The sequence below is a fragment of the Pleurodeles waltl genome, chromosome 4_2, assembly GCF_031143425.1.
Source record: "Pleurodeles waltl isolate 20211129_DDA chromosome 4_2, aPleWal1.hap1.20221129, whole genome shotgun sequence".
NCBI lineage: Eukaryota > Metazoa > Chordata > Amphibia > Caudata > Salamandridae > Pleurodeles > Pleurodeles waltl.
Window position 1 is genome coordinate 841782314 of NC_090443.1, and position 24709 is coordinate 841807022.

At 46.9% G+C, this 24709-nt stretch overlaps 1 protein-coding gene and 1 long non-coding RNA gene across 2 annotated transcripts in view; one reads left to right on the forward strand and one right to left on the reverse strand.

Annotated features, from left to right (window-relative positions):
• Nucleotides 1–24709, reverse strand: part of LOC138293383 (uncharacterized) — a 527045-nt gene that overhangs the window by 180666 nt on the left and 321670 nt on the right. The window contains exon 2 of the long non-coding RNA XR_011202987.1: nucleotides 4881–4922. This is a non-coding gene — a long non-coding RNA (uncharacterized lncRNA). The remainder of the gene's footprint in view (nucleotides 1–4880; nucleotides 4923–24709) is intronic.
• On the forward strand, nucleotides 410–4468 carry LOC138293381 (uncharacterized). The gene is made up of 2 exons (XM_069232579.1): nucleotides 410–1287; nucleotides 3965–4468. The coding sequence occupies exons 1-2, from the start codon at nucleotides 412–414 to the stop codon at nucleotides 4385–4387; spliced, it is 1299 nt and encodes a 432-aa protein (XP_069088680.1). The 5' UTR covers nucleotides 410–411; the 3' UTR covers nucleotides 4388–4468.

Consider the following 24709-nt stretch of genomic DNA (forward strand, 5'->3'; position numbering starts at 1 on the left):
GCCCTGAGTAAGTTAACAGAAACCATTGCTCACACAAAGGTACATCCCAATGTACCCAGCAGTGTACTCCAAAAATATCAAGAACAGGAGGATCCTGACTCTTTCTTTCTTAATTTTGAGAGGGTGGCCAGCTCAGCCAATTGGCCCGAAGATAAATGGGGTCAATATATTGCTCCTCTCTTGACCGAACAATTACAGGCAACCTATCAGGCCATAAATCCTACGGGTACCCTACCGTATAAAGACATTAAAAAGACCATACTGGAAAGAGTGGGCCTGGACAGCGAAAGTTATCGACATAATTTCAGACACATGAAATGGATGGTTCAGGAGAGCCCTCGCACTTTATATTACCGGGTTCAACATGCTGCGGGACAATGGCTGCGACCCACAGAAAAAACCCGGGAAGAGATGTTCGATGTCGTAGTACTGGAACAATTCCTGGATGCCCTACCGTCTTCCACAAGGAACTGGGTTCGCCAACATCCCGAGTTAAGCAATGAAACGGCCATTGAGTTGGCATGTGCCTTTCACAGGAGCCCAGATTTTAAAGCCAATCCCAGCAGGAACCCTGTACCAGCCTCTATGTGCCCAGGAGTGGGAAAGGTACTACTTCCTTGCCCTCTGACTTCTCACGAACCAGAACGAATTTGTATACCCATTCCAAATCCAGCCTCATATCCCACAAATGGACCTCAATGTTATAATTGCTCGGAATGGGGTCACATTGCACGGTTCTGTCCACAAAAAAAGGATGTAGAAGAGCCAATGGAAATCGGGGTCACTAAAGGAAGGGTATTCTGGGCCGGGGAGACCAAACTCACATATACTCTACCCATCCTTTTGAACGGGCAGGAGAAAGTAGCTCTGGTTGATTCGGGTTGCAGTCAGAGTGTGATAAGACAAGATCTGGTGAGCCCAAGACAAACCGTGCCCCAGGCCCATGTGTTAATCGCCTGTGTCCATGGAGACCAATCCTATTATCCTGTCGCTATGATCAAGTTTCAGTGGAGGGGCGAGGAGGAACCTCTCAGGGTCAGGGTGTCACCGCATCTCGAAGAAGACATTATCATTGGGACTGATTATACAGCCTTCACACGATTGTTGAGTAAAGCTGGGGAGGAACACACCATGAGGAAATGGTGGGAAGAAATACCCTATGATACGGAGATAGCCGAAACTCGTCCTGTCAAACCCCACTTAAGTAGAAGACAGAAAAGAAATCAGAGACAATTACACTGGGAAGAGAACTGTGGGAACAGTGATGAACCAGAAGTCACAGGAAAGGTATATACCGTAGTGAGCGACTTTAGACAGAATCAGAGAGAGGATCCCACATTGAAAAATGCGTGGGAAAAAGCACTTAGTAATGAGGGCACAGGAGCAGGACCCTCATTTCTCATTCATAATAATCTGTTGTATAGGAAACCCCAGGTGGGTGACAATCCACAACGACAATTAGTAGTCCCTAACAGCCATCGATTGCAGGTGCTGCAGATAGCACATGGGGGAGCAGGGGAAGGGCATCTCGGACGGGATAAGACTGAAGAGGCGGTCCTTAAATGATTTTACTGGCCCGGAATATACGGGGAGATACGTAGGTTCTGTCAAAGTTGTCAGAAATGCCAGCTATATAATCCAGTCACACAACCCCCAGCCCCGTTACAGCCCCTCCCTATCATAGAAACCCCTTTCTCTCAGGTGGGAATGGACATTATTGGTCCCCTCACTCCATCTAGTCGAGGGAGACAATATATCCTCGTACTAGTTGACTATGCCACCCGATACCCTGAGGCAATGCCCCTCCCGAGTATGCACACCAAGGTAGCTGCTCAGGCTATGATTGAGTTCTTTTCACGGGTCGGGTTCCCTAAAGAGATCTTGACTGATCAAGGCACCTCATTCATGTCCCGACTTATGGGGGAGGTCTGTAAATCATTGGGAATAAAACAAATTAGGACCTCCGTTTACCACCCCCAAACCGACGGTCTGGTGGAACGCTATAATCGTACTATTAAGTCGTTGCTTAGGAAAAGTGTTGCGGAGGACGGAAAGGATTGGGAAAAAAAGTTACCCCTTGTTCTATACGCAATACGTACCCACACTCAATCATCCCTTGGACATAGCCCCTATGAACTTTTATTTGGCCGAACCCCTCGCACTCTCCTAGACATGTTACTAGAACAGTGGGAAGAGACAGATGAGGAAACAAAGGATCTCCTGACTTACACTAAAGAATTAAGAGAGAACTTACAGTCAGTTTGGGATAGGGCCCATGATAACCTCCGAGAAGCTCAGGAAACACAGAAGAAATATCATGATACTAGAAGTGTACTTCGTACTCTTGATGTTGGGGACAAGACGCTGATCCTCCTCCCAGTAGCGAGAATACATTATTGGCCCGATGGCAAGGACCCTATGAAGTAATAGAACGGATTAACCCACAACATATAGATTGGCCCTTCCCCACAGACCTCATCGAGACCAGATTTATCACATCAATCTGTTAAAAAAATGGCAGGAGACAGAAGACATACAGAAAATCCAACATATCACAACCGATCATAAGGGCAACATACCATATCCCTCCTTTTACCCCGCCCAAAACCCAGAGGTAGACATACCTCAAATCAACTCCAACTTGTTGGACCCCTATAAAAAGTCCCTCTCACAGATGGTTAAATCTTATACAGATGTTTTTTCCCAACAACCCGGTCACACTACCTTAACTGAACATAGCATCCGTACAAAAAGTGAGGCAATAGCAAGACAAAGACCCTACAGAATCCCTGAGGCCAAGAAAGCGGTAATGGAACAAGAAGTTCAAAACATGTTACGGACAGGTATTATTGAACCATCCAATAGTCCCTGGTGTTCTCCGGTGGTGTTGGTACCTAAGCAGGATGGGACTACCAGATTTTGTGTAGACTACCGAAGAGTCAACGAGCTTACTTATTTCGATGCATATCCTATGCCACGCATAGATGAATTAATAGACAGGATAGGTCACGCCAAGTTCATGTCTACCCTAGAGCTAACAAAAGGGTATTGGCAGATCCCTCTAACCAAAACAGACCGAGAAAAAAACGCCTTTGCAGCACCTTCCGGGTTATATCAATTTACCGTATTACCATTTGGGTTACATAGAGCCCCCGCCACCTTTCAGAGATTAATGGACATGGTCTTACGACCCCATTTCAGGTATGCGGCAGCATACTTAGATGACATTGTGATATTTAGTGAAACATGGTCCGACCACCTCCAACTCCTAGCAGCAGTCTTACAGGCATTACGAGAAGCCCACTTGACCGCCAATCCAGAAAAATGTAAACTGGGATGTACGTCTATACGATATCTGGGATACATCTTAGGACAGGGGCAGGTCCGTCCCCAAGTAGAGAAAGTGGAGGCTATCCAACATATCCCAATTCCCTTGTCAAAAAAAGACGCACGTGCCTTTCTAGGTCTCGTCGGGTACTACAGACGGTTTATACCCGGGTTTTCTACCATTGCCGAGCCCCTTACTAACCTACAGAAAAACACATCCCCGAAAACCTTTACTTCGCTGTCTGAGCCTTGTATGCGTAGCTTTATTCAACTCAAGAATGCCCTATCTACTGACCCCATTTTATGTTGTCCTGACTTCAGTAGCCCGTTCTATTTACAAACGGATGCTTCCGGAGTGGGGTTAGGGGCTGTGTTGTCTCAACCACAACCTGATGGTACTACCCGTCCTATCTTATACATAAGTAGAAAGCTTCTTCCCTGGGAATTGCACTATCCGACCATTGAGAAAGAGTGTCTGGCCATTAAGTGGGCCATTGAGTCCCTCCGTTATTATCTCAGTGGCCGCCCCTTTTCCCTCATGACTGATCACGCTCCTCTCACCTGGCTCGCTCGCAATAAGGATACCAATCCTAGAATCCTGAGATGGTTTCTTTCTCTGCAACCTTTTTCTTTCCAGGTGCTACATTCTCCAGGCCGGGCCATGGTCAATGCGGTTTTTCTCTCCCGGCATCCCGTTCCAGAGCGTCATCTGCAGACGCTCTCTAGGGGGAGTGTTTGTGATGGGTCTTTCCGATCCGACCCACACTTTCCCCGGACTTGTGCTGACTCTACCTTTGTCGCACCGGAAGTAACCCAGGATAGCAGCGCTGGCATTGGATGCCTGACAACACCGCGGGACCTGAGGGGATTTAAAAGACGGCTTCCTCCCCTTGCAGGGGAGCGCGCCGGGAATAGGAGCTGGAAGGCACCGGAGTTCCTGGACACAGAAGAACAGACGACTGAAGAAGACGCCGAGATCAGAAAGGAAGAAGCTGCTCCTTGGAGGAGCGGAACGCCGCCGGAATCGGAGCCAACAGAAACCCTTGAAGACGTCCGCTGACCCCGGGGAGCTGTGCGAAGGAGCCGCCACGCTTCAGGAGAAGCGTGGCCTCTCCAGGTACGGGGTGCGGTACAAGGGGAAGCGGGCGGGAGGTGCGGGAAAGGGCGAGGAAGGGAAAACAAAGGGGCACGGCACGGGGAGCACTGGGAGGAAGGGAAAACAAAAGGGCACGGCACGGGGAGCACTGAGGAGAAGAAAAAAGACGGAAGAGAGAGAAGGATAAAGACAGGGAAGAGAGTTAAATATGTATGCTAACATATAACATAAATCCAAAGAGTCGAAAAGGGAAAACAGGAAAGATAGGAAGTCTCTAGTATCCGAACGACAGGAAAAGAAAGAAAAGACAGCGAGGAAAGCAATAGAACAGACCCAAAAGAAAACCAGGGAAGAATAAGTAAATCAAGAAGAAAAGACAGGAGAAAGGTAAATAGAGAAGAGAAGAAAAGAGAGAGAAGAAATAAAAAAAAAAAGTAACCCACAACCCCACACTTACCAGTTCTATGTTGTTCTCTTTCCACACGCTTCCCGCGAGGTCCTGGGAGGGAGAAAAGAAGAAGAGGACGCGAGTTATAATCCAGAAGGAGAAGACGCCACAACCTACCAGAACATAACAACCATCTATGTCTGTTCCCTATATAATACCTATCAAACCAATAAATCAAACCTACTAAATCAAGAAAAACCCGCGCAGTCTGGTGTTTATAACAGCCATCCTCGTACATGTAGTAAAATTAGTTTTGAGCTTTTACAATGTATAACTTATTTTTTGAGGTTTGGCAGTATTTACATGAACTGGATTATTGGATTACCAAAGACTATTAGTGGCTGCACCACACAACAATCACAAAGAGTTGAAGAAAGAAGACTTCTACAAGGAGGATATTTAAGAAATATATATTTACATTTTAAGGCCAATTTAGAAAATACTAATTTAATAAAAATGCTTAGTAAAAGCAGGATGGCCATGCATGTTAAAGATTAGTCAGATCAATAGGGTAGAATGTAAGGAATGTTTTCCAAGTAAAGTTAACCTCACAACATAGAAAACGGTTGGATGTTGGTCAGTAGTCTTTCAGACATTTCTTTTCTTTTTTTGGATAGTTAAAGATTCAGACTACTTGTTAAAGATTGTGCCTGTCTCAATCTCTGAAAACCTGTTTCCTTTTTTAAAATTGAGTTTGGGGTGATGTTTATTGGACTGTTAATGACGTTATGCCATCTCTAAAGGGAATTGTTTGTTTTTGGACCTCTCTGTAAGCAGTTCAAATGGCCGTTCCACCATTCATTTGGAAAGTGTGGTTTCCTTCCATGACCCAACCTGCTTAGATGGCCAATCCCTGTTACTTCAAAATAATTTAAAAGGGGTAGCAGTGTTTTTTCATTTTGTGTAAAATAAAGTCAGATTGTATAACTGATGTAATGCGATACACACAATCAGGAGGCACAAAACATAAAGCTGTTAGTTTTCTAAGTTTGAATTGTAGTTTACTGTTTGACATATAGGGCCTCATTACTTGGCTGGCGGTCGTGGTGGCAGTGAAGACAGCCACTGATGTGGCAGTCCGACTGCCACATTAAGACCCTGGTGGTCAGACTGCCAGGGTTCCTCCGTCTCTGCCAGGAACAGTGATCCCGATGGGCTGATGGCGGGTGGAGGCTTTGTTCTCCACCAGCCTTTTCACAGCGGTTTCACTGCAATGGAAAGGCTGTCAGAGAACAGGTGCAGGGGGCCACAGGGGAGCCCCTGCCCTTCCCATGCACTTGGCATGGTCAGTTCAGGGGTACTCCTGCCCACCACCATGGCAATGTTCACTGTCTGCTGTGCAGACAGTGAACATTGTGAAGGTGCTGATGTACCCTGCAGGTGACAGCATTGCTGCCAGCTCGATTTCAAGCCAGAAACAATATTGCTGCCTGTTTCCCGCTAGGCAGAAACCTTGGTGTCCACCCATCATCCTAGCGAGAAACACCTAATAGGTCTGGTGGGGTGGTTGCCACTATGTCAGGTTGCCACCCTGTCGGGAGTTTGGCGGATGGGCTATTCTGTCTGCCAAACTCAAAATGAGGCCCATAATCCTCAGCTACGGATTTTTTTTTATTTTATTCCATTATGCCTGGGAAAAATGAAAAAAAAACATCCTTGAGTTTGGGTATTTGCATGTGTTGTATTTTCTCTTACTTCCATCTCTAAGGCAGCAAGGGGTCGATTAGTACTTCGGCGGATGGAAAAGGCCGTCCACTGAAGTGCAGACGGTCAGGTTGCCACAAGTGCGGCCGCCTTCACGTGGGTCCTATTAGGAGTTTCCCGCTGGGTCAACGGGCGAAAAGGGTGTTTCCGCCCACTGACCCAGCGGTAAATGGTCTACAACACTGATGCTGGCTCATAATAGAGCCAGCGGCAATGCTGTAGTGCGTAGGGAGCACCAGCACCGGGCACGATGTTTTCTGTCTGCAAAGCAGACAGTGAACATCACAACGGGGCTGGCCAGGAGTACCGCTGCCCATGCCAAGTGCATGGGCAGTGCAGGGCCCCCTGCACCCTGTCTCTGCTAGCAGTTACATGGCGGTGGAGAAGGGACTCGTAATCCCCAGCACTGCCTGAGTGGATTAGGACCACCAGCACCGCCAGTCCCTCCTGTGGCAGTGCTACCACCACGGTTGGAATGTGGCTGTTGGATCGCCACATTGGCAGCGGTCCGACCGCCACAGTGACTCGGTCGGTCTCAAGACCGCCATGGTCGTAATGACCCCTCAAGTGTAACAGTTCTGCAACGAGAAGTAGACCAGAAACCTCCAATGACTCATGGACTCGGTAAGCCTCTCCTTACAATAAAGGGGCTATTTCTTCTCCTAGAATGGATGTATGCACCTTTCTTTGCCTTTTCCAAGTTAATAAGCTGAAGGACAGAAAAAAAGAAAGTAAGCTCTTATTATGCATTGAAAATGTTTTACATGTTTTTCTTTATCCTGTGCAAAGTTTGTAAGAATGTGGTTATTTTTTTCTTTTTGAACTAAAGAAAGAAATATTTTTAGTTGTTATAATTCTGTTGTAGAAAATACGTTCACGGTATTTATTTTCCACTTAATAGAAAAGAATATCATTATCTTTTTGTTTTGCAATGAAAGTGACAAAGATTACCTCTTGGACTGGAGTACTGGTGTTTGTTTGAGAAACTTGTTATGATGGATACTTTTTTCAGTATTCAAGTTGCTTTTCTTTCATATTTAGGATGTTGCTTTTCTGAAATGGTTGAAATTAGAATGTTAAAAAGTTTTACAGATTTTTAAAATATGCTAATTAATTCTGTAAAAAGAAAAGTTATGTTCTACATTTAAATTATTTTTTGTATTGAAAGAAAACAAGTTGGATTTTAATTTGCTTTAAAGAAGACAATAATGGTAGTTATTTCCCTAATTTGAACTGGAAAAAATGCTATTTTGGGAACCTTTTGTGAGGCAGAATATGTGATGGTTTAGTGTTTTGGTCTTTGATGTGAAGGTTGATTCCTTGTCAAGGTTGGATTTGATAAAGGTTTTTATTAATAGAATGCTGTAAATCTGCTCCCCTACCAGTATCCAGCACCATCCCTGAGTTGGCACAGGGTGGAGTTAGGAATAGTGAATCTGCACCCCTGCCAGTGTCCAACATCTTCTCCGAGTTGGCACAGGGCAGAGTTGAAAACAGTAAATCTGCCGCCTAGCAGTATTTGGCACCTTCCATGAGTTGGCACATAGAGGAGTTGGGAACAGTAAATCTGATCTCTACCAGTGTTTGGCACCTTCCCTGAGTTGACACAGGAAGGAGTAGGGAATAGCAAATCTGCCCCAAACCACTGACCAGCACATTCCCCTAGTTGGCACAGGGTGGAGTCAGGAATAGTGAATCTGTCCCTTTCACCCGTGTCCAATACCTTCCAGAGTTGGCACAAGGTGGGGTTGGAGTAGTAACTCTGCCAGTTTTCCAGTGTCCAACACGTTCAGTGAGTTGGCACAGGGCGGAGTTGGTAAAAGTAAATCTGTCCCTTACCTGTTTCTAGCACCTTCCATGATTTGGCATTGAATTTACTGGAGAATTGCAAATCTGCCCCCCCCCCACCAGTGTACTGCACTTTCCCGAGTTGGCAAAGGGCAGAGTTAGAAAAAGTAAATCTCTCCTCTGCACCAGTATCAAGTACCTTCCCTGATTTGGCAGAGGGCCAAGTTGGGAAAGTAAATCTGCCCGCTCCCAGTGTCCAGCACCTTCCCTTAGTTGTTTTCTATTTTTTACTGTTTTCTTAAACCAAATTATTTCATTCAAAACATTCTGTACTATTTGTAATAGTATATTAAAAGTTTAAAAAGAACTTAGAGCTTAGTCTAATATTTAAAGTGTTATTCTTGGTATATTTCACAAGAAATAATTGCAGTCAGAGTAAATTATTTTGTCAATTTTCAATAAAACACTAAAATCTTTTTTATTGATTATAGAAATGATTTCTGAAAATGTTTTTGAGTATTATTTTTTGTGTGAAATAATACTTATGTTTAGAGACAGGTGGCAGTCCAAAAACAAAGTCTGATAGGCAGTTGCTTCTGTTTATTCCTTTGTATGTAATCACCTCAATGGTTAAGGGCACACTGATCACAGAATGGTGTATTTCTTTTGTAGGAGTCTGTTTCGCCAGGTCCCCTGTCTCCTATTGCTGTAACAGTCTAGACAGCACCTCAAGGATAGAAGTGGCATCACCAGTGCAAGTTTTGGGTCCTCTTCTGTCAACGAAGGGAACCCCTGGCCCTCTGGTTTCTTCACCGTAGACGGCATCCACCTCCTCTCCCTTACTCCTATTCAGGGCCACTGTAGCCTACCCCTCGGGACAGTACTCTGAGAAACCTGTGTTTTTGGAACACCATGGCTGACCGCCCTTCCCAACTCCTTTCTCATCTGGGCAAGTACCCCTCCCATGACTCATGGACTCGGTAAGGTTACCAGGGCCAAGGGACAGACAGATTCCCCCTATGGACATGTCTGACCCTGCAAACCAGTCCTGGCAGATATGGATCTGGGTAATCCAGTTTTTGCAGCACGTTGGTGTGGCTGGTGCAGGTATCCAGCAGAGCAGTGACAGTGACCCCATTGACAATGACCCTGTGAAAGGTCTTTCTAGTACTGTCTGAGATCACCAGCTTACCTTCAGGGCTACCAGGGCCTCTACTGGGTTATCCTTCCCCAAAGCTATGCTAGACATTCCTGTGGAGTGGCCACTTGTGTTGGGCTTCCTCTAGGGGCATGATCAGTTTCCTGGCTACTGGCAGTCAAAGTACCTACCCCTCTCAAAGGGTTTCATACCTTCTGAGTTACCATTTGCCTACCTAAGAAGTGGGTTGAGACTCACTGCCCTTTTCAGATGTTTGGAGCCCTCAAGAATTTTCTTTTTGAGACTTGTTACTGCCCTAATTTCCCTGGTGCTGGCCTAGACCCTCTTCCTGGGATCAACCCCCAGGACTGTTTAGACATTTGAGTGCTTACCCAATCATCATCTGCCTCACCAAGCTATCTGGGGCCAGTCAGCTTCGTTTCCCCTAGGTGCTGGTCCACATCTAAAGGACAGAAACCATCCGCTCATGTCTGTTGTAGTTCTTTGCACAGAGACTGGAATGTCTTCCTTTAATGTTCAGGTTTTAGACCAAATGTATGCACTAAAACACCTTCATGTGTGAGTATGAATGTGATACATCTTCAGCCATTAGCTTAGATATCGGTCCCCTCTATAGGCACCACCCTGCACAACAGCTCTCTGTGGTGGTCTTGATCTGCCTTGCACATCTGTAGTGTCATCTCATAAGAAAGGAACCACTTGCCAACGTTGTAAAAAAAGAATGGAAGCACATCTTTGGGTAAATGAGGGATGTGAGACCCCCTTGTCTTCACCTCACCCTTCCTGCTACCTTCTTCTCTTATGGTCCTTGCAGGTCTTGAACTTGCCTTTTGCTGCAAAGCCAGTTTCTGAATTTCCAGTACTAGCTTGTTTTCTTCCAGGGCCATGGCCAGTCGCATCTACTCAAGGGTCATGGCAAGGTTATACTATTCAACAAGGTTAGACTTTTCAAAAGAACTGAAGAGGCCCAAATAGGTGGAAACTGGTCTTGGGTTGTTTGTTTTCCAGTTAATAGAGGACTGGCTTGGCAGTTTGAGCTGGACCTGCGCATCGCTGCTAACAAATAAAAGGGCTGATCCTACCAGTGACAACCAAAATAGGTAAGTGGATTAGCATTTCAGGTGGGCAAGTGTCTACCTCAAAGGATAAGGTCACCACCTGCTAAAACCACATGCTAGATGTCACACAAATTATATAAACTGAACCAGTGCTTAATCCACATTAACGTGACAAAAAGGCTGGCTTAAATCAAAGGCAATGTGTAAGTTTAAGCAATGCATACAAGTGTATCAGCGTGCTCTGTTGGGGACTCCGTTTCCCTGAATTCTCTTGGCCGTGGAGAGGGGCATTAGGAAGAGCAGGGCAGCAGTGATTAATTGGTGCTATATTAAGCAACCAATTTGCCAATGCGCTGGAAGCCCCTTGTTGGGGACTACCTGTCCCAGGATTCCTTTGGCTGTAAGGAGGGGGCACAAGGAGGAGGGTCCTAGTGACAAATTGGCGCTATATAGTGCGGCCACTTCACCACTGCTCGGAACAGGCTTTGTTGTTGTTCCAGGATTCTCTTGGCTGTAAGGAGTGGGTACGAGGAGAAGGAGGGACCCAGTGACAAACTGGTGCTATGTAGTGCCACCAGTTCTCCCCTGCACGGGATGCACTTTGATGGGGACTACCTATCCTAGGATTACTTTGGCCATAAGAAGTGGGCTCGAGGAAGAGGAGGGCCCCAGTGATTCATTGGTACTATACAGTGTGGTCAATTCACTGCTATGCAAAGCCTGGGCCAAGGGCGGGCCCGCCTTCACCTGTCAATGGCCAGAAGAAGAGGCTGAGGGGGGCCTTCCCTCTTATTCTGCAGACAGAATGGACATCTAATGATGTTAGACCATTAAATGTATGACAGTATTATAACCTCCAAGCTAAAAGCTTGTGATGCATCTGGCTTTTTCTCTCAGAAATGGACTAGACTGCCATCTGTTTTCTCTTGATGTTTCACAGGAGTTGTTTTCCATTACAACTCCTGTAAAGCTGCAACTCTTCCAGCTTCTCAGGAGCACTGTTAGAAATAGCTCTGAATTTCAAACAAAATGCTGACATTGACTCATATAGAGAGGAAACCTAAAGTCCAATTTTTTGTGGTAAATCAGGTTTTATAAATGTATTCTATATTTATAGTTGAATTCTAAATCTCTGCAAAATCTAATATGCAGATCATCAGGTACATAACCATTCATTGCCCATTACAGTGAACCGCCTGATAGCCCCTGAACATGGCTGTGGTAAGAAAGAACATTGTTTTGCACTTGTGGGCATACTTTTATATGACTTTGTAGTAGGCACGTCAAGTCTTATCGGATGAGTTATAGCCAGTTCTTCAATAAATGATTGAAAGTAGTTGTAACAAGTTCCTCATTTAGCTATGTCATTGATAACAATCTTATACCTTGTCATTAAATCTTGGCAACCTGAAACTAATGAGTCTGTCTCTTAGTTGCATCCAATCTGTACCATTATCTTAGCTGCAGTGATATTCAGTAACAGTCTCACCTTCCACTGGGCTGCCACTGATTGCTCTTGTCACAAGTTCCTGGGCCATCCACTGCACTGATAGGACAAAGTTTACAAATGTAATATTCATGTTACACCAGCAAAGTTAGTTTTTCTTGAAAAAGCTACAGTTCCAGTAGCAAATGTAAACATCTGCTTGTGGATGATGTATGCATTGTTCTTTCTAAAAATGAGGCAGCCCATAGACCTGCTCCTTGAAGCACACTTAGGGGGTCATTACAACCCTGGCGGTACAGGACCGCCAGGGCTGAAATGACGGAAGCACCGCCAACAGGCTGGCGGTGCTCCCCTGGTCGTTACGACCGCCGCGGTCGCACCGCCGGGGCCGGCGGTTTCCCGCCACAATGGCCCAGGCGGTAGTAATCTGCCAGGGCAGCGCTGTTAGCAGCGCTGCCCAGGGGATTACGAGTCCCCCTACCGCCAGCCTTTTCCTGGCGGTTTGAACCGCCAGGAAAAGGCTGGCGGTACAGGGAGTCGCGGGGCCCCTGGGGGCCCCTGCACTGCTCATGCCACTGGCATGGGCAGTGCAGGGGCCCCCTGACAGGGCCCCATGCGGCTTTTCTCTGTCTGCTCTGCAGACAGTGAAAAGCGCAACGGGTGCAACTGCACCCGTCGCACGGCCGCAACACCGCCGGCTCCATGTGGAGCCGGCTCCCATGTTGCGGCCCACATCCCCGCTGGGCCGGCGGGGATGTCATAATGGGCACCGCGGGACGGCCGCACAACGGTTACAACTTGGCAGGCGGCGGTTGCCGTCCGCCAATGTTGTAATGACCCCCTTAGTATTTCAAGTCTACCCTCAATTCTATTGTATTCACTCTTTATCTGGGAATAACACAGAGGCATGGGGGTTGGCATAATTGACAAATGTAGCATTTTAGCTCATATTTGGCCAATAGTATTAATTATAGCATAATAATAGTTATAAGCCATCATGTATGAATAACTTTGATCTCTAGGGGACCAAGGCCTGAGCCTCTAAATACCCAAGATTCTTGAACATTCTTGTGAACGTCTTCTCCAAAAACACTTTAAGAGTAAGCACTTTAGCCCTTATACTGTACTCCAAACATCCTTGCTGGTTTAATGTAGTCCTCCCCCACCTCCTTTACTCCCTGACAACAAAGCTTCACAATTATACAAAGGCACAACTTGTTGATATTACACTTGCATACAGCCTTAGTTCTTGCAACGGTCATTCCTGCTCAGATATTAATCCTTCTCCTACCTTTAAACGTGGAGCTTATAGGAGCCATATTGATTACCTTGTACTATACATTCGTTTGTGGGGGCATATGGTCGACATTGTGGTAAAGGACCTGTCACGGTTTTCAATGGTCTTACCGTCGAAGCTGAGAGGTGTAGGGGAACGGTCCTTGTTCCGGCGGGTTCTGCTCTGGCCGAGGTAGGGGCGACCCCTTCCGGTAGCCACGGTGCTGTTTGGTATGAGCGAACCACTACAGTCCGTGCCCTCCAGAAGGAGTCCCAGAGGAAAAACCCCAGTAGGGTAAAAAACCTCCACAGGAACTCCCTGAAACGAAAGGAGGACACCAGGGCGTTAGAACCGAAGATCAGGAAGACTGGAAAACAAGGCAGGTCAAGAACACACAGGATTCGCAGGAGGAAATCAATCAGAGCGTGACTACCACCAAGGAGTGTTGCAACGCAATGGACAAGCAGTTGAGATCCCCTTATATACCCCTAAACAGGAAGTAGGAAACAGGAAGTAGAAATACCACCATCTTGGATTGGGGAAAAGAAAACAATAGTGAATCAGGTATGTGCGTCTAACAATGCATGCTGGGCAGAGAGGAAGTGGTCAGCATGCTGGGAAGAAAGAAGGCAAGTATAAAGTACACCAAGTACAAGGGTTCGGTTTTGTTCTAAGGATATCGGTAAGTGGTGGGCAGGTAATGTACATGCAAGCAAATAAACGTTAAGCGCATAATGCGCTGTATGCGGCCATGCCCGAAACCCCCTCGGGGTCTCAGGCCCTGCCGTGTCTGCCTTTATGGCAGAACTTGAAATAAGGGAAGCGGCGAGTGCCGCGACCCTTAGACCGGCTCCTAGGAGCCTCCATGGCTCTCGCTCGAGCGTCGGCATCCCCCGCAACCCGAGCGTCAGCTGCGGCGTTTACCGCGACCCGAGCGCCGGAATCGGCGCTCTCCGCGACCCGGGCGCCGGCCGCAGCGAAACTAACGTGCCGCGCCGCGGCAACCTGAGCCCGCGGCCGCGGCGAGCGCCGCGGCGGAGTGCCGCGACATAACAGTATGCCCCCCCCGAGGCCCCGGGTTTGTGAGGGAAGAGCCGAAAAAAGCGGCGGATCAAAAGAGGAGCATGAACTGAAGAGGCATCCTCCCAGGAACACTCACTCATAGGGTATCCCTTCCAATGAATAAGATATTGGAGGCGCCCATGGAAAAACCGAGAGTCACAGATCTCTTGAACTTCGTACTCAGGCACATTGTCAACCAACAGAGGAGGGGGACAGGGTAACTGCCTATGAAAAGGATCGGGACGATAAGGTTTCAGTTGCGAGACATGGAACACCGGGTGGATCTTCCACGTCCGAGGTAGGCGAAGACGCACAGACACTGGGTTGATTTTCTTGAGAATTAGAAAGGGACCATAAAAGCGGGGTTTGAATTTGTTTTGAGTGAGTCGGAGAGGTAGGAATCTAGAGGAGAGCCAGACTTTATCATGGACCTGATATGGAGGAGCCGCACAGCGTCTCCTATCTGCTATTTTCTTCATGCGGGACTTGGTGGACACAAGGTTGGAATGGATAATTCGTTGTATACCCCGTAGCTGTCGAACGTAGGAGGAGATGGCAGGAAGATTGGAATTATCTCTCAGGGGAGTTGGGAAAGCCCTGGGATGGAAACCGTAGGAGCCATAGACAGGAGAGACCTTTGAGGCACTGTGTAGGGAATTGTTATAGGAGAATTCTGCAAGCGGTAAATAGGGAGCCCAATTAGTTTGTGTAGCATTGCAGAAGCTACGTAAGTTCTGTTCGAGACCCTGATTGAGTCGTTCCGTTTGTCCATTGGTTTGAGGGTGGAACCCGGATGATAAGGCCACCTTGATCCCCAAGGTCTTACAGAATTGATTCCAGAATCGGGAGATATATTGAGGACCCCTGTCCGATATAATGACTTGGGGTAACCCATGTAGCCTGAAGATTTCTTGAGTAAAGATCTGCCCTAATTCTTTTGCTGTTGGTAACTTTCTTAAGGCCGTGAAATGGGCCATCTTGGTGAAGGAGTCCACAGTTACCATTATGACGTGGTTTCCCATTGAGGAAGGTAATGCGCACATAAAATCGGTGGATATGGTATGCCACGGGCCTGGGGGAACAGGTAATGGGCGAAGTAATCCCACAGGTCTGGTTCGGGGTGTCTTGGCTTGAGCACATGTAGGACAGGATAACACATATGCCTCAGTGTCCGCCTTGAGAGTAGGCCACCAGAAGGAGCGAAGCAAAAGATCTTGAGTGGCCTTCATTCCTCGATGACCTGCGATAGGGGAATCATGGCACATACGTAAGGCTTCGGTTTGCACTGTTTTAGTGGGTAAAAACAGGGCCTTATCATGATAATAATAGTCATGATCTGTGTGCAGCTGCGGACGTAACTTTTTTAGTTCTGTTTCGTGGAGACGGGCATATTCGGACTTGACTTGATCTAAAAAAGTCTGTGCTACCCCTATGATCTTATTGTTGTCAAATAAGTTTTGAACAGTGGAATCAACGCACTCAGGATAACGTCGGGACAAGGCATCCGCCAGGATGTTCTGAGAACCCGGGATGTAGGTGATATAGAAGTCATATTGGCTGAAGAAGAAGGCCCATCGAGCCTGCCGGCTATTTTGACACTGAAAGTTTCTTAAGCACTGTAGATTTCTGTGATCGGTCCGGGCTTCAAAGGGTTCCTTTGATCCCATCAAAAAGTGTCTCCATTCTGTGCACGCGACTTTCAAGGCGAGTAATTCGCGTTCTAGCACGGAATAGTTTCGCTCAGAATCAGATAGAATGTGTGATAGATAAAATACAGGGTGTTCTAGATCATCTTCGTCTTGTTTTTGCAAAAAGGCAGCCCCAATGGCTCTTTCTGAGGCGTCTGTGACAACAATGAATTGTTTGCTGGTGTCTGGGTGTCGGAGAATAGGGGCTTGAATAAAGGCTTTCTTTAATTCCTGAAAGGCTGACTCTGCGCCTGGTGTCCAACAAAAACCTTTCTTTAGATGTTCTTTTTTAAGGGTTTGAGTAATGTAGCTGGTTCTCTGGGCAAAGTCTGCTATGAACTGTCGGTAGAAGTTGGCTAGTCCCAGAAAACATTGAGTCTCCTTGATGGAAGAAGGAGATGGCCAGTTCAATATAGCCTGTACCTTGTCTGAGTCCATGGCAACTCCGGTTTGGTTTATGCAGTATCCCAAGTATTTTACTTCTAACTGATCAAACTCGCATTTTTCAGGTTTGCAGAACAAATGATGTTGTCGGAGTCTCTCTAAGACTTGGCGAATGTGCTTGGAATGTTCTTCTGGATGAACCGAATAGATTAGGATATCGTCAAGATACACCACCACTGTTTGTTGCAAAAGATCAGAAAAGATAGAATCCATGAATCTTTGAAAGATGGACGGGGCATTAGTGAGTCCGAATGGCATTACTCTATATTCGTAGTGACCAAAAGTGGTTCTAAAGGCGGTCTTCCACTCATCACCTTCTCTTATTCTTAGTAGATGATAGGCTCCTCGGAGATCCAGCTTGGTGAATCTCTTGGCTCCTCTGACTGCTTCTAAGATGTCCTTTATGAGGGGTAACGGATACCGGTCTTTAATAGTGATCCTGTTTAATCCCCTGAAATCGATACAAGGACGCAAATCTTTGGTTTTCTTTGGTACAAAGAAAAGAGGAGCCCCGGCGGGTGAAGAGGAGGGAGTAATCAACCCACTCTGTAGGTTCTCATCTAGGTACTCCTTCAAAACCTGTTTCTCTGGTTCTGTGAGAGAGTACATCCGCCCAAAAGGAACCACCGTGTCTGATTCTAAAGGGATGGCACAGTCGTATTCTCTGTGGGGTGGCAGTTCAGGCTTTTCAGGCTTCTGGAACACATCGGCATAATCCTGGTAATGTCTGGGAACTCCCTGTAGGACATTAATGGATCCTCTCACCTGAGAAGGTGCTGTTGAGAGACTTTTTGGGGACCAATAATCCCCGGCGGAATAGCAGTGGTGTTGACAAAACTGGGAGGACAACGAAATGGTTTTTGTTTCCCAGTTGATGTAAGGATTGTGCAGTGTAAGCCATGGAATTTCCAGGATCATGACATGGTGTGGTGATGAAATTAAGTCAAATGAAAGATTTTCTTGGTGTTTTCCAAACTGTAAACAGAAGGTAGGGGTGGTATATTGTACAGGTCCAGAGGCCAGGAGTGACCCATCTACGGTATGCACCTGTTCTGGTACTTCCTTAGGTATTTGTGTTATCTGTCGTTCTTTGGCCCAGGTTTCATCTAAATAGAGGCCACTGGCTCCGCAGTCTAATAAGGCCAAGGTTCTTTCTTCCCGACCATCAGTTAAATGGAGGATAACTGGTAAGAGAAAAAGAGCAGTTCCTTCCTCCCTGGAAGAGCAAATAGAAGGTATATCACGATATCCCGTCCTCACCCTTCTTACTGAGGACGGGAGTTGGCGTTTCCCAAGGGCTTGGTTGGACGAATGGGGCAAGCGCGAATTAGGTGACCAGCTGCACCACAATATAGACAAAGCCCCTTCCTTCGTCTATGTTCCCTTTCACTGGCGGATAAAGGTCCTCGAGCCGTGTCAATCTGCATGTGCTCTTCCTCGGTATTCCCTTTGGGTTCAGGACGGACTTCCTCGGTACGATAAGGGAAGGAGCGAGATGGTGCTGAGTGAGATGGCAAACGACTCTTCTTTTTCTCCATTCTTCGTTCATTCAACCGATATTCTATCGTCAGTGCCTGGTCCATTAATCCTTTGAGGTTTTCTATTCTAGCAGAGTGCACTAGTTCATCTTTAATGTCCTCTCTGAGACCTCTACGGAAGAGTGTCACCAAGGTACGTTCCACCCAGGTTGTTTCTGCTGCTAATTGTCTGAAACGGGTGATGTATTGTAATACATCTTGACTCCCTTGTTGGACTTCGCAAAGAGCCTCTTCTGCTGACGCCTCGAGTCCAGGGCGTTCAAACATCTGTTTAAAAGTAGTGATAAAGGTGGAATAATTAGATAGACAGGGATCGTTTCTGGTTACTAGAGGTGTGGCCCAAGCCAAGGCTGGCCCTGATAAGGCACTAATCAAATACCCCACCTTGGTCTTATCTTGTGCAAATTGCGAGGGGCGAAAGGCAAAATACACCGTCAAGGCATCCAGGAATTCTTTTAATTTGGTAGGATCCCCGGAAAAACGAGGTGTAGTGGCAGCTACTGCAGGGACATCTGTGGTCCTGGAGGTAAAGGCTTGTCGATAAATAGTATTTTCAGTACGTAACTGCTGGAGTTCTTGCGCCTGTTGTTGTATCGTCACCAGCAGGTCCTGGTTAGTAGGTTCCGTGCTTGCCACTGGATTATCCATAGTACCATGCTGCAACTGGAGTTTTGGGCGTTGCAATCTGTCACGGTTTTCAATGGTCTTACCGTCGAAGCTGAGAGGCGTAAGGGAACGGTCCTTGTTCCGGCGGGTTCTGCTCTGGCCGAGGTAGGGGCGACCCCTTCCGGTAGCCACGGTGCTGTTTGGTATGAGCGAACCACTACAGTCCGTGCCCTCCAGAAGGAGTCCCAGAGGAAAAACCCCAGTAGGGTAAAAAACCTCCACAGGAACTCCCTGAAACGAAAGGAGGACACCAGGGCGTTAGAACCGAAGATCAGGAAGACTGGAAAACAAGGCAGGTCAAGAACACACAGGATTCGCAGGAGGAAATCAATCAGAGCGTGACTACCACCAAGGAGTGTTGCAACGCAATGGACAAGCAGTTGAGATCCCCTTATATACCCCTAAACAGGAAGTAGGAAACAGGAAGTAGAAATACCACCATCTTGGATTGGGGAAAAGAAAACAATAGTGAATCAGGTATGTGCGTCTAACAATGCATGCTGGGCAGAGAGGAAGTGGTCAGCATGCTGGGAAGAAAGAAGGCAAGTATAAAGTACACCAAGTGCAAGGGTTCGGTTTTGTTCTAAGGATATCGGTAAGTGGTGGGCAGGTAATGTACATGCAAGCAAATAAACGTTAAGCGCATAATGCGCTGTATGCGGCCCTGCCCGAAACCCCCTCGGGGTCTCAGGCCCTGCCGCGTCTGCCTTTATGGCAGAACTTGAAATAAGGGAAGCGGCAAGTGCCGCGACCCTTAGACCATCTCCTAGGAGCCTCCATGGCTCTCGCTCGAGCGTCGGCATCCCCCACGACCCGAGCGTCGGCCGCGGCGTTTACCGCGACCCGAGCGCCGGCCTCGGCGCTGTCCGCGACCCGGGCGCCGGCCGCGGCGAAACTAACGTGCCGCGGCAACCTGAGGCCGCGGCGAGCGCCGCGGCATAACAGGAACATGAAGAAAATGACCATGATCCGCTGATTCTATCTATTAGGGGTCTGTTGCCTATAATCGAAGCCCCTGTTTTTAGGGATTATGGCCCTCATTCTGACCTTGGCGGTCTTTTCGCAAGACCGCCGAGTTACCGCCGCGGTAAAGACCGCCGACCGCGGCGGTATGCCGCTGCGCGTATTCCGACCGCTGGGAGCGTTCCGCCGGAATACCGCCAGCAGCCACACTGGCGGTCGGCGGGAAAGTGGAGACTGGTCAACCTCCACCGCCACGCCAGCAGAACACCGCCCCCAGAATTACGACCCACATTTCTATGTGGCGGTCTTCTGTTGGCGGTCTTCTGTTGGCGGTCACGTCCCTATGGCTCCTGTCGCCTCCCAGAGGACCAACGCACAAGGTAAGTTGATCGTCCGTGAGGGGAGGGGGTGGGGGGGTGTTGTGTGATGTGTGCGTGCATGGGGGTGTGCGTGTGAGTGTGTAGAGGGGGTGTGTGAGTGCGTGCATGCAGGCGGGGAGTGCTGCTGTGCCTATGGGCAATGTGTGTAGTTCGGCGGGTGCGCATGTCGGCATGTATGTGTGCGGGTATGTGTCCCCGTTGTGTATGTGTGTGTGTAGGGGGTGTGTATATGTGCATGTTGGGGGTGTGTGCATGTCGGGGTGGGGGTGGGGAGGGGGTTTGTACCACCTCTGGGGGGTGGCAGGGGGGTGGAGGGTGTGGGGGGGGTACTCGGGGGGGCAGTGGGGGGTGGGGGAGACCCCTATCAGTGCCAGGGAAGGAATTCCCTGGCCCCGATAGTGCCTACCGCCATGGTTCGCATGGCGGTTCCCAAACGCCAGAAACCGCGGCGGTAAGCAGGGTCATGATACCGTTGGCGGTCTTGGGTCGACCGCCGGACCGGAGTGCGCAGACTCCAGCCCGTCGGTCATGACCGCCGTGGCTGTCGGAGTGGGGAAGTGGCGGTCGGTCGCGGCGGTGACCGCCGCGGTCAGAATGCCATTTTTAATACCGCCGGTCTGTTCGCGGTCCGACCGCCGCCTCTCCGCCGACCGCCAAGGTCAGAATGAGGGCCTATGTGAAGTATCTCACAATGACAAAAAACAAACAGAATGTCAAGTGGGAAGTTATCAGTGGGAAGTTATCAATTCCTCTCCGAGCTCCATCTCAGCTATATTTAGCCTATTGGTAGATCAAATGGATCTTATGCTTCATTTATGCGAGGATGATAGCAGGCTCCTGGCTGTTCATATGGAACTATTTAATTCCCTAAAAGAACTTTCTATTAAAGAAGCCGCTGCCAAAACAAGAAATAGGTGTAGTGAGAGGCGGTACAATCAATCATGCAGAGAAGCCAAGTACATATTATTGAAGGACTTGAGAAGGGGGATAAGAGAACCAATAAAACAGACAAGAGAGAATTATAGGCTGAAACTGATTAAGGCACGAAGAAGCTGGGAAGAGAAACAATGGGTTGCTCTCTTGGAGGCTGCGAGAACCAAAGATGCTTCCAAGTTTTGGAAGCTGGTTCTAAATGACAGGGGTGACTCCCGGCCCTTGCCTGGTACATTGATTCTCCTGGCAGTATGGGCCAAACATTTTGTGTCACTTTACTCAGGGAACAACGCACCTAATTTTACAGAGCTGAACACCATCAGGGAAATTAGTGCCCCCCCAATTAAGTTTTCCCTAGCTGAAACTAAGGCAGCAATAACATCCCTTAAGTGGGGAAAGGCCCCGGGCCTCGATAAAATACCTGGTGAACTCTATAAATCAAACCCCGATATTTGGGCCCCTTACCTGAATAAGGTCTGTAATGCAGTCACCGCAGGAGCCCGCATTTCTTCTACATGGAGGGAGGCTGAGACAATCCCTCTCTTCAAGAGGGGCAGTCCCTGTGATCCCTCCAACTACTGTCCAATAAGCTTGCTAGATAATTTCCAAGTAATCTTTGTGAAGCAAATTCTGTTTCATTTAGAAGAGTGGGTTACAGAGAGTGGGGCCATTTCTGACTTACAGGCTGGTTTTAGACCTGTGGTCAGTATAATAGTTCAAGTTCTGAGGTTTTGGGCAATCAAATGGAGGACTGTGGACATCGGACGTGGAAATTTGTATATGGCCTTCGTTGATCTCTGAGCAGCCTTTGATTTGGTACCCAGGAACAAATTATGGCTGACATTGACTAACATGGGAGTCCCCAGAGGCCTCTTGAACCTTATCGTCTGACTTCATGAAGGCACTTTTGCCCAAATTATAAGTGGCAAGGATGGCAAATTAACCGATCCAGTTATTATTGAGAGAGAAGTGAGGCAAGGCTGTGTCCTTGCCCCCACCCTCTTCCTTTTTTATATAAATTACTGTATTAAGTACTTAAAAAATTACAACAATGACTCGCCTCGGTTGGCAGGCTAGAAAATCCCAGGTTTGCTTTATGTGGACAATACCATCATTATGGCAAAATCACCCTTGGGATTTCAAAATTTGGTTGATCAATTTTGTCTATTATGCAGGGACTTCGGTCTGGAGGTCAGTGTCGGGAAAACCAAGTTCATGGTTTGTAGTTCGCGAAAGAAGAAAGTGAAAGCTAGCATGTCAAGTAACTCTATTCCACTGGAAAGGGTCAACGAGTTTGACTATTTAGGGATCAGGCTGATGGACTCAGGCAGATGGGATGCACATATTAGAAAAGGAGTGCATATTATATGCCAAAGAGGTGGGGCCGTGTGCCGCACAGCTAGCGCTGTTGCCAGTCCCCCATTAACCCCCATCGTAGAAATCTACAAAGTTCAGATCTGGGGAGCTGCACTGGACGGAGCAGAGTTATGGGGTTCTTACAGACAGCAGGACGCTTTACAAATCAAAGAGAACGATTTAATCAGACACATAGCCAGGATGGGGAACGGCACTTGATGAATAGTATTATAGACGTAGCAAGTTTGAGGCCCCCCTTATACTGGATCCGCCTCTGGAGGACAGAGGAATTGGAACCATTTTGTGAGACAGTTAAAGATCTACTAAAGAATCAAAGTACCTGAAAAAAGGTCAGTTGGCTGAGGGAAATGAAATCATTCTGGGATGATATGGGTTTCCCACAATTTCGGGAGAGGCCCAACTTGATCCCAGCTAATGCCACTTCTTTGGCCAAACTGAGATATGGGGGGAAGTTCAATGAGCAGATCCTTCACAGTAACTGGGTGGTTCATTTAACATCAGAAATTTTGCTCGTTAAACAGGAGCCATGGCCTGAGCAATTCCTTGACCTGCCACTACCTTCCCTGGCCCATGCTTTATTTCTCCAGTTTAGATATGGCACTCTACCAGTCAATACTTTTACTGCCCAGTGGTCGCAGAACAGCCCTGAGGCCAACAAATGTAAAACGTATAATTCATGTGTGGAGTCAACTGAACACATGCTTTTTTTTTGTCCCTTATATAAAACTCCTAGGGAAAAATTTATTATTCCTCCGTGTAAGGCCTTGTTTTTATATGACCGTGCCAATGCTTACAGAATCTGCAAATTTGGCCCGTCTACATTAGTAGTAAGTGCAGTCACTAAATATCTGTCAGCAGTTTGGTCTATTGGCCACAGGGCTATCATAGCATTGGGTCACAGTGTTTGGCCTGCAATGTGGGTAAAGAACTATTTAACCATGCGGCTTTGATAGAGTTTTGGGACTGACTTTTTAGTCAGCAAATGGGTAACTATATTCTTTCCCTGTTACTTTACTACTATCGTCAGCTGTAAGATGTTCTCTCTATGTATTTGTTCTGTGTGTGTGCTATTTTAATACAAATCTGTTAGTTGCTCTAAGCCATGACATATGCTTCTTGTTATACTGTATACACGTTTCTAATGATTAGACCGTGCTTAAACTATGTGCTTTTCAAATACAATTCCTGCCTTCCATTCGCTTTGCCTGTATGACCCTGCAGGTAGCAGGTTCCCTTTGTCAAAGCATTAATTATCACGAAATTGTATTAATCCACAATACAATTTCAGTATTTTAGAATTTGGGTCGGATTACTTGTTTTTATTCTGATGACTGTATTAATAGGGAAAATCTGAGTTTATATTTGTTCTTTTTGTATTGTTGGTTCTTAAATATCTGTATAATTTTAAGTTTGAGATGCCAACTTTTTAGTAGCTTTGGTATCCAAATGTAAAATTATGTAACTGGAGTGTCTTTTTTTTTAATTTTAATCTCCGATCGTTGTACCACATTTTTATTAATAACTTTCCATTGACTGTCTCATGGACAATGGTGGACTACTGCAGGCCTTGTCCTATGATTGACCCTTTCACTCCCAGTGACTATGGCTTCAGAGAGTTATCTCCAATTATGTAAATTGTATTTTAAGTAAGTGTGGTGCTTTGTAAAGCACAATGATGATGAATGCATTTTTTTTGTTTTATCATTCTATGTGCAAACTTTTATGACCTATGGTCAAAATAAAGTACGATTTGATTACAAAGGCACAACACTTACCTGTTGTCTTACCACTTTGCAAGCAAAAGTAGCGGACATCGTGCCTCCATTTCAGCCTGCCACCAAACAAACCACACAGTTTCACAATCGTCTCTGCACCTACTCAGTTTTTTTCAGAAAGGTACTTTTAGGTTTTCTAACAGCCCGATGTGAGAGTTATCATTGGTACCCAATATGTATCCATTGTGAGTAGTTATCATAGTATGTATATTTTCCAGGTGATAGTGAACAGTAAAATGTTAACATTTATGTCACCACTCCCTACACCCTGAAATACACAGAGCAAAGCAAGGCTTCGGTTGTAGACGGTACACCGCGAAAATACAATCCTGTTTTCCTCTCCCTCATTTGGGTGCTCGCTCTCCTGTACTCACACAGCAAGTTGACCCCCTTGCTCAGGATAAGCGACATGCCTTGAAGCATTCTGGTAGGATACCTGCAGCATAACAGTTTGTATTCATTATTGTATCACCAATGCCTCTCTTCATCTGGTGTTGGTGTACTTTCCAGGAGCTCAACCCCGCAGAATGGTAGGCAATCACCAGCCTTCAGAAGGACCTACCTTTTGGGATGAGGTCTC

What these genes read in the sequence shown, in the direction of transcription:
- LOC138293381 (XM_069232579.1), top strand. Translation starts at nt 412, where the DNA reads ATGTTCGATGTCGTAGTACTGGAACAATTCCTGGATGCCCTACCGTCT. An exon ending in AACCAGAAGTCACAGGAAAG is followed by an intron (nt 1,288 to 3,964) that starts GTATATACCGTA and finishes TTTTCTTTCCAG; the next exon opens with GTGCTACATTCTCCAGGCCG.